The sequence below is a fragment of the Leuresthes tenuis genome, unplaced genomic scaffold (assembly GCF_036924035.1).
Source record: "Leuresthes tenuis unplaced genomic scaffold, fLeuTen1.0.hap1 SCAF_9, whole genome shotgun sequence".
NCBI lineage: Eukaryota > Metazoa > Chordata > Actinopteri > Atheriniformes > Atherinopsidae > Leuresthes > Leuresthes tenuis.
In genome coordinates this window covers 17,495,331-17,505,466 of record NW_027325363.1, presented here as the reverse complement: position 1 = coordinate 17,505,466, position 10,136 = coordinate 17,495,331, and the positions used below count along the sequence as shown (strand labels likewise).

At 38.6% G+C, this 10,136-nt stretch overlaps 1 protein-coding gene across 1 annotated transcript; it reads left to right on the top strand.

Moving 5' to 3' along the window:
- Window positions 1-997: 997 nt before the first annotated feature.
- On the top strand, window positions 998-9,872 carry rab38a (RAB38a, member RAS oncogene family). The gene is made up of 3 exons (XM_072391744.1): window positions 998-1,281; window positions 6,126-6,406; window positions 9,187-9,872. The coding sequence occupies exons 1-3, from the start codon at window positions 1,080-1,082 to the stop codon at window positions 9,340-9,342; spliced, it is 639 nt and encodes a 212-aa protein (XP_072247845.1). The 5' UTR covers window positions 998-1,079; the 3' UTR covers window positions 9,343-9,872.
- The last annotated feature ends 264 nt before the right edge of the window (window positions 9,873-10,136 follow it).

Sequence of the window (10,136 nt, the reverse complement as noted above, 5' to 3'; positions counted from 1 at the left end):
TTGTGGGGATTTCTATTGTTTTTTTTAACTTTATTGTAAGTCAGGTGTTTATAGTAAAAAAGATTAAATTTGATTGAATCTCCTTTGGATCTTGGATTTTTCTGTAGGTCCTTCGTAATTTTGGCTGCTCTGGACTTTTATTTAGCAGGGTCACTATAGATAGTTATATTATTATAGATCAGTTATATAAACCAAAAAAAGGCCCTGAATCATATCGAATACTGGAAAGTAAAGTCTGTTTACTGTTTGTCTCGTATTTAAGCTTTTTCCTTTACTTGCTTCTCTGTTCAGTGCCAAATGAAACTGCTCAAACTTTTCATTGATCTATTCTTAAGATTTAAAAATAATTTGTTAATTTCACTTCAGCAGCTCGGATGGCATTTTGTTGTCCTATTAAAAAACAAAGACATCAGTTTAAATTACAGGTTGCAATACAACCTTATTCTTGCAAGATACTCTGACAGCTGTGGCTGATTAACAAAATATTGGGGACAAATAATTTTACAAAGTATGCTGTTTGTGGATTACTTTACATAACAATAGCTCCTCTTTAACCATGCATATTGCATTAGTAACTAACTCCTGTTGTACAATACTTTAAGCATTAAAATAATTCAGTTCCTAATCATTGGAACTGAATTATTTTAATGCTTAAAGTAGGTTACATTTTCTGTAAATGGGAATTAATAACTAAGTTTCCAAATCAGATCATTTTCTTGAAGTGCTGCACTTTATCATTGCTACCTTAAACTAAGTTCACAACTTTAATACTTATTCCAACACTGCTGACAAACAAGCTTTTATCATCTTCATCCTGGAGGATTTACATAAACATTTGTTGCAATTAGCATAGTGCAGTCCTCAGCCGTCCCCCTCTGGCAGCAGCCCTGCGTCAGTCACAAGGTGCACGCGTCGGTTCTCCACGTCCCTCTGCTGGCCAAGGCGTAACTACCTTACTTCCCCTTCTCATTCCCAGCCCTCCACTTGTCTCAGCATTGTCCCGCGTCTCTCCCCCGTTCATCCCCCAAGTCCTATCAGCACGGTGGATTCATGCTCAGCTCTCGCCCTCCTCGGTCGCCATGCAGAACAACCACCACAAGGAGCACCTCTACAAAATTCTTGTGATAGGGGACCTCGGGGTTGGTAAGACCAGTATCATCAAGCGGTACGTCCATCACAACTTCAGTCCCAACTACCGAGCCACCATCGGGGTGGACTTCGCTCTCAAAGTCCTTAACTGGGACCAGGAGACGGTGCGCCTGCAGCTGTGGGACATCGCAGGTACAGTCCAACTTTTACGCACTGCTCAAAATCACTTCCAAGTCGATTTCTGAAACTTTTTTCACTTTGTTTGGAAGTGTCTTTACACAAATTAATAGGCTGTATTACAAATGTGTGAAGGGGCTGTGAAGAGGTATCCTATATAATACACTCGGATTAAAAACCTTTTCCTGGTTTATGGACACTCTTAGGAGCATAAAAGAAATCTGCTTAGTCTGCTTAATTGGTCCTTTCAGTAAAATTACCTGAAGGCTCCATTTAAAAGTTAAGTCCTGTTTCTGGGAATCTATTATCATGAGGGTAATTATGTTTTTAATGGTTTAAATTGTGGCTCCATGCTTCTGCATGTTATATTTTAAATCGCTCAGACACAAAATGAGCTCGAGCAGATTTTAATGACAAAGCGTTATGATAAAAACGGCCATTGTAACCATCTGCCACTGTTTCAGATTCACTGCAGCAGCTGCTCTGTTGGGCCTAAAAATGGCAATCTCCCCTCAGTTAGAACCAAACAGAAGCACAGGCTCCAGTTCAAGGCAAAATGCAAACTTACTCCTCACACCATGGTTACAATGTCATGTCAGCTGCTATCATCAGCTCCTGTTTAAGTAATCCAGAGCAGTCATACACACAGTGTCTTCTGTACTAATAACTGTAGCGTATTCATACTGTATATTCCCACTTATGTTGTGTTGTCACCTCTTCTCTACAGTGCTGTTCTGTGTGCTGGTTTCATTGTTCACACCTATCAAATCACCTATGAAACCTATGAAATAGAAACACCTATAAAATTGTATAAGTGTATTACATGTGGCACACTGTACTGCATGTATTTAGTAGGATTCAGATGTTATGGATCTGAGGAGTTGAGGGTTTGTTTGATTTATTTATTCATTTTTTTTTCAAAGCCATGGTTCTCAGAAATCGTAATATATTTTCTCGATAGCATGTAATGTTTTAATTGCTTGCGCCAACCACGGAATTCAGAAATAATGCAACCTTTTGACTGGGATGCTGTGCGGTAAGATGACAAACCTGAGGGCTACAGTCATGTCACATGAGTGTCGGCTGAGGTTTAGAAGAATCCTCTGACCTGCTGCTCTCTCCCCTCCTGTGCGCTCTCTCCAGTAAGCGCAAGCAGTCATGTGTCTCAAACTCATGTGAGGGAGATTTGAGGCCCAAGACCTTTTATACAGAAAGCTTTTATTACGAACCAAAGAAGAGTGTCTCCGTCTGGGGAATTTGCCATAGGTCCTGGATTGCACTGTATGTGCTCCCTGCAGTTGAATAAAAGTAATGGGGGCCCTTCGGTGGGAAAGCCTAAATAACTCTGACTGTTTCTGCATCATATGCTTTTTCCATTTAGTTTGGATCAGATATTTGAATATTTTGTCAAACTGCTCACATCCAAAATATGTCTTTCAGTATGTGATTACCCCCAGCATAGCGGCAGGTCTGTATAGGGATTGATGATGGGCTTATGTAATCTTAGGCCTCAAAACCATTAAATCACTTGCTGCTTCTGTGCATTTCCGAGGATAAACAACTCTAACTGTTCTATTTTTGTCTGCCATTTTTCTGTGTCTGGGACTCTTAGGGGAGAAAACTTGCTTCTCAGACATAAAATGAAAATGAGAAAGGTTTGGGTCTTATCTTAGTGGCCGTATGTATGTTCAGCTTTTTAAATTTACATAGATCTTGTGGACCAGATTTTGGTGTCCCGTTTGAACACAGAATATTAAAAGATATTAACTGGTTTAAACTAGCTCACATTTGTTTTATTATGAACATTATCCTAATTTTTTGGAACTTGAAAACACTGAAAATAACTGTAATAATTGTACAAAAACATCAATTTGCAACCAGAAATATTTAGATTTTATCAGCTATGATCAAAATCATAATGTTGAAATAAGTATTATAAACGCAACGCATATATTCTATTCTTTAAACATCATAATTATTATCTGGTATAATGTATCCTCCGTGTTAGAGTTTTGCTATTTTTTTTATTGTGTTCTTGGTGAGTCTAACACAGAAATATTGAGCTTTATTGTTTCCACCGCAGATCTTCTGTTTAGCAAATGAGAAGTAAACCCTCAAAATGACAAATTTAGGTACATTTATTTACCACAGACCATGTTTAGATGTAATGTGCTATTTGTCCATTTAAGCACAAGAAAACATTTATCTTAAATAATAAAATTGGAAAGTTTAATAATCATATCTTTGTTAACTTTTTTATGCAGTGACCTTTGAGGCCATTTTTCTCCACTTTAGTTGCCCTTACTCACCAAGCTTTCCACTTTGATTAATCTGTACCCTGAAGGGCCTCATAGTCTGATTTATGTAAGATTTTACATCTAACAACGTGGTGTAAAAAGGATTTTCCTTGTCATTGACAGAGTTTTCAGATTTTTAGACAAGTACCTTTGTAAAACTCTTTTACTTCAATATGTCAACAGAATTTAATGAGAGCTGGCATCACCAGTGTTGTATGAAAATGCATGAAATGCATGAAAACTGCTTCATATTTGATACCTAATACCTCATTTGCATATGTAGACATATTATTTAGATAAATATTGTCATGGAAACCATACTTGTTTCAATGTCAAGAGTGAGCTTGGGAAGTTTCATGGTGATATTGACTGATGTTTTATGTACACTGAAACACCTGTAAACTGCTGTAAACAGGTCACAAGACTTTATGTTATCTTTAACATAACATCTTTAACACTTGTTTCACAATCAACTTTTTATTCAAACAGTCTTGTTTTGGTCTTAATACAGACTGGTTTTAGTCATGACTTAGTTTTGTTCTGATTAGTCATCAATACCACAGTGCATCAATCAAATCTGAGCGACATCGGTATCAAACTGTAACTGTAATGTTGACTTTGTGTGACATCACACCTGCACTGGTAAAAGAAAATAGAACGAGTTTGAGCCTATTTGAACTTTTTTCTTTCTTTACGTTTAGCATTTTCTAGACAGAATGCAATGATTTTCAAATCTTACAAACCAACTTTTTATTCACAATCGAACATATAAAGCATTTTGAATGTTGCAAGTCAGACATCTTACTGTTTTATGAAAAATATTCTGCTCCTCTTGAATTTGAGAACAGTGTGTCTCAAAACAGTTGGGATGGGGGAAACAGAAGTAACTGGTATTAAAAAGAAACAGCTGGAGGATCATGTTGCAGCCAGTTAGGTTAACTGGCCAGTAACATGTTTCGGTATAAAAATAGTACCTCAGAGAGGCAGAGTCCGTCAGAAGAAAAGATGAGCAGAGGTTCTGCGATCTACAAAGACCTGCATCTACTAATTGTGGAGCGATATTACGACATCTCTGTGCACCAGGGACTTGGCTGAAAATCAATATTGGATGCCCATGATCTTTGGTTAGCCTGTTAGCTTGTCTGCATTCCAGACTTTTCACCAGCTGAAAAGATTTGGAACATAATGAAATATAAAACCCAAAGAAAAAAGACCCAGGACTGCTGAGCAGCTAGAATCCTGTATTAGACAAGAATAGGAGAGCATTCCTCTCCCAAAGGTCCAACAACTGGTCTCAGCTCCCATTTGTGAACAGACTATTGTTAAACTACCTACCTCAGTCTCTCAGGTGATGCAACATCCCTCAGGTGATGCAACACAGTGGTAAACACAACCTGCCCCAACTTTTTTTATTTGTGTTGCTGCCATCAAACCCAAGATAAATTCATACTTTGCTTGAAATATTGAAATGTCTCATTTTCAACAATGATATGTTTTCTGTTTTTTATTTTGAATGAAATGTTGGTTCACGATAATTTGCAAATAATTTGCATTCTGTTTTTATTTACATTTTACACAGCATCTAAGCTTTTTTTGCAGATTGAGTTGGCCTTACACTTTACTGGCAGAGCTTTTTAAAGTTATTCTCTGCTAGTGACTGAAGAGAGATGATAAGAGATCTGTACACATCTCAGCATTATTGGTCAGAAACCTGGATACTTAAATGATCCTGTACACAGGAATGTAAATATATTAATGTGCGCTTAAAGACATTGTATGTTTGAGAGAGAAAAGTGTCTGCTTTGTCTGCTGTGAGAGCTGGAAGTATAAAGACATGGTTCAAAGAGAACGTGCACATCTGCCTTGAGCAAAACTGTCATCTTGCCAGCTGTTCTGCAGCTGACCCTGTGCTCTGATCCACCTGTTCTGATGAGAAAGACTTCAGTGACACTCAACTTTATTTTTTTTCTTACATCCTTTGCTGGGCACTGTGCTGAGTACTTTAAAAATTCAGTTTTAGTTATTTTTGGTTAGCCCATGATGAAATTGCTCACAAGATGACATTATTCAAACACTGATTGTGCTCGAGAGGAGTTTATAGATGGAAAGTCTGTGTGGATACAGCGTTCCAGCAGGGCTTATCAAATTAATTTTACCGCCAGGAATCTTTGCAGACAATTTCACAGGCAAGCAGACACAAACACCAAGTAGACATCTCGTCCCCTTTCCACCCTCTCTCCATCTTATTCATCTCTCTGTGCCGCTCTTTCTTTCTTCAGTATGGACATGGACATAAATGGGGAATGAATGAGGTGAAGCATTCAGAGAAAAGATACATGGAAGCATGTATGTGACAGAAGTATGATGAAATGAATAACCGACTCATTTTGAAGAGCCTATGCCAGCTGCTTTGTGTGTGCTGTAAATCAGAAATATCTCATAACAAATGGAAAAGATGCATTTTCCAGCATGCATCAATAGAAGTATGAAAGGTTCACACTCATTCCCAGTGGCACCAAACAACAACCCTTCTCTTTTTGTGTTTCTGCATGTGTCTTCCAGGTCAGGAGAGGTTTGGAAACATGACCCGTGTGTATTACCGTGAAGCCATGGGTGCCTTCATAGTGTTCGATGTGACACGGCCTGCCTCCTTTGAGGCCGTCACGAAATGGAAGGAGGACTTGGATTCCAAATTGACACTTGACAATGGGAAACATGTAGCCACTGTGCTTTTGGCTAATAAATGTGACCAAGGTCGGGACGTGCTGACCAATAACGGAATAAAGATGGAGCAGTTCTGCCAGGAAAATGGCTTTGTGGGGTGGTTTGAGACATCTGCAAAGGTGAGAACCATGAGACGCACAACAAGCATGTCTGATCTGTTCAAATGTCCTTGAGAAGCAGCTGACATCCTTGACTCTGACTGACCCAGCACCTGATTGTCTTGTGTGGACGCCACAACAGAAGCACATTCAGATGGGAGAAAATCCTTTAAATGTGTTGAGTTTCACAGTCACAGTCTGTTTAGCATTTGCATATGAACAAAGTCTCAATCACAGAGCACTGCTGCTTTCCCACAGAGAATCTCAGCAGACGTTCCTTCTGTATTTTTTCTGGTCAGCTGCACTTGTATCAGGTGCTCTGTCATCTAGACTGGATGTCCAGGAATGCTGAGAGAATATATCGAACCAATGTTTTCCTTTCCCCTGCACAAATTGTAAAGGAGTAGTTTGTCATTTAGGCTGATTCTCCTCAATGTGAGTCAGATGTTTTGATAAGAAACTGAAAGCTTGTAACTGCAGAGGTGTTTTTATATTCTCTGCCCTAAAACAGAAAACGTTTCCTGGGCAACCTAGATTTGCTATGTCACAAATTCTAAAGTCAATTACCAGTTTATTTTTAAAATGTGGAAAAAAAGCTAAAACCTCCAGCAAAGAGTTGTCATGACCATACACATTCAAGAAGTTTGTTAGTTTTGAGAAATTTGAAAGAAAACACAGGCTTTGTCCACCACAGCCAATTGATATAGAAAGCTAAAGTTATGACATTCACTATTCTGATGAACCCGCTCGTCACTAGTTTTGATGCCAAACAGATTCCACATCCGAGTCCAACTGAGGTTCAAACATATACGACTGAATCTCCTTTGCATTTACTTTTAAGCTGGTTTAGCTTTTTGTGCTGTGTTCAAGGACCAGTGTGGACTTTGAACAGAGATAGTGGACATGCATGTTGTTCTTGATGCATACTGCTTTTTGACTGGTCAGCCTTACAAAATGCTTCTTGCATTTTTTTCATAGCTTTTCTCTTGTTTGACTTACTTTTCATGCTGGAATACCATACCACGACTTGGGGAACTTTGATCTAAGCATCCTAAATTATGTACGATGCCTGTGGTTGTAATAATAAGTGCATTTCACTCTGTCTAACCACATATCAGTGTTTTGTCTGAATTTGACACATAATTCTCACAGTATTACTATGATAAACTCATGAAATCAATGTGTCAACACAAAATTAAAGCTATTGTAAAGCACTGTACGACTCACAGCTTATATGTAGACAGGAATGGAAAATATGTAGTGAGTATCTTCTGACTGGGAGGTGAGCTGCACACTGACACTGCCTAAAACCTGACTGTGGCAGTGCATGATCTCACAACTGAGTGAGAGTGGAAGAAAATAGACTACACACACATATCCCAACATCTGGGACTGTCATTCAACCAACCTGAGTTTGCCTAGTGTTAAGAACAACAAAGAGGGCTTAAAACTAATTGGACTTTAAGCTACTGAAACCAAGGCATTAATCCTGTCAAGGAAGTGAAATGCAGTCATATGACATTTTTTAAATACCATGCACGATTGAAGCTGGTATGTGAAAAATCCAGCAAGCTGCACCACTGATTCTGTGTATACTACACAGTTAAAAAAAAAAATTACCTTTGTAACTTTTGTATGAATAGTGAGAGGCCATGACTGTTAAGTGATTTGCTTATTTGTGTCTCAAATGGTGTTTGTACAAGAGCATGTTTAGTTGTTCTTTGAGCTGAATGAGTTTCTAAAATCTGCATTTCTACAGAGTGTTAGCTGAGCTCACTGCCTAAGTTATCTGATTATATAATTACTCCAATGTTTGATCTCAATCAGCCCTGGACATGCTCATCATGCGCCGAAGAGCAAGGAGAAGGAAGTTATGTGTGCAGAGAATAGAGGATGAATTTCTTTGTGTGTGTCTTTATTTGGACATGGAATAGTCTTAAGTTGTAAATCTAACAGTAAGTTCAAGAGATGATTGAGCACAGTAGGAGTGTGCATTCTTCTGAGTTCATCACAAGACACGTTCTGGTTATCTAATGCTGTTGCAGCCAAAGATATGTTATAAAAGTGTGTGTGCGTGTATGTGCGCTGGTGTTTTCCCATTGTTAACCTCATCATGTGAGCTTCACCCAGAGTTCTGGTCCAAGTAGCTCCGAATCCTCAGCAAGGATGCTGTTGTGAGTATTTGTTTGGCAGTTGGCAGAATTTTTCCGGATGACTTTAGTTGAGGCGAAATCAGTTTAAGTTTTTTAGAATAGTCTTTTAACTCATTTGTACTTCCTCTATTCATTTATTGATTAGAGATCCAGGTTGCTACTTATATGATTGAAATATACTTCTGTCTTGTGTTTTCTAGAGTTGTTATAGCAGATCAATACATTTACTATGTTCTGCCAGCAGTTTTATAGATAATCAGCTGTCTCAGATGTGTGTTAGATACAGTTTTTTTTTCCAAAGTAAGAGTCAGATGTTAAAGCAAGGCAAATTTATTCAATTCAACAACACGATTCAAAGTGCTTTAAACTTTAAAAATCAAAGCAAATGGATAAAGTTGCTTTGGTATTTGTCACCATCTAGGACCACCAACAGCAACAGCTTATGCAAAAGTCCCATTTCAGTTTTTGCTCATACGATGGCTGCTGAGGCTTTATCCATGCTCTCAGTCTTGTTGTGGTACCTCCTCCGCACACATCTTTCTGTCTTCTTGTTCAGTGCCTCATAGCAACAACAAATTGTTTTCTAAACCATATTTTTATTTTTTCTAATCTTCTTTCCTGCCCCCCACCCTCCCTTTTTTTTCCCAGGAGAATATCAACATTGATGAGGCAGCCAACTGCTTGGTGAAACACATCATTGCAAGTGAGAATGACATGCTCCAATCGGACGTCTCCGACACCATCACCCCTCAGTTAGATAAGGGCAAAGGAGGGACTTGCTCCTCCTGCTTCACATCCCAGTAATATTAATACCTGACAGTTGGAAGTCCTTTTAAATCTCGTTTCACACAACACAGAGTTTGTGCGTGCACAAGAGGAGGAACCATTTTGGTTATTTTTGAGGAGGAGGGTGGGGGTGCCAGCTCTTTTCCTGTCTGGCAGCTCGGGGCAGGCGGGTGGGTGACAGAGAGGCAGCTGGCTCAAGAAATGGATAGATTGAAACAGAGACAAAATGAGAAAATGAGAGATGGATGCAGCTGTGTCAATGCCAAGGTCACCCTTTTGGTGACTTCAAGTCTTGACTCTGCCACTTCAGTTACCATGGTGACACAGTTAACGAACAGATGTACAGAGAGATTGCAGCAAATCATGGCATATCTGTACTAAAGGTCTGTGGAGGTAAATACTACATAGTAACCAAGGTAGCAGCCTCTCTCTCGCCCTCCTGTAAACTCCAATCTATTCTTCCACTTTCGTCATGTTTTTTTACCCCAAACTGAGAACATTTTAAGTTTCTCCACATATTTTGGACCAATAAGAAATTTTAAAATAGTTTTCTATGCAAAGCAACTCGGTCTCATTGTTGATAAGACCCAATCCTCATTTCAATATAATTATCCTTCTAATCTGGTTTCATTAAAATTCTTTATCAACATTTTTATTTCACCTATAATGTTGGCCCTAATAACACCATGTATAGAAGGTTATAAGGATGAAATCAAAGAGCCTTTTCTAACACAGGCTGTTTTATTTAATGTCTTCAGTAGATATCCTTACTCTAGCTTATTTATAAGTGCACTTAAAGGTGCTTTATTTCT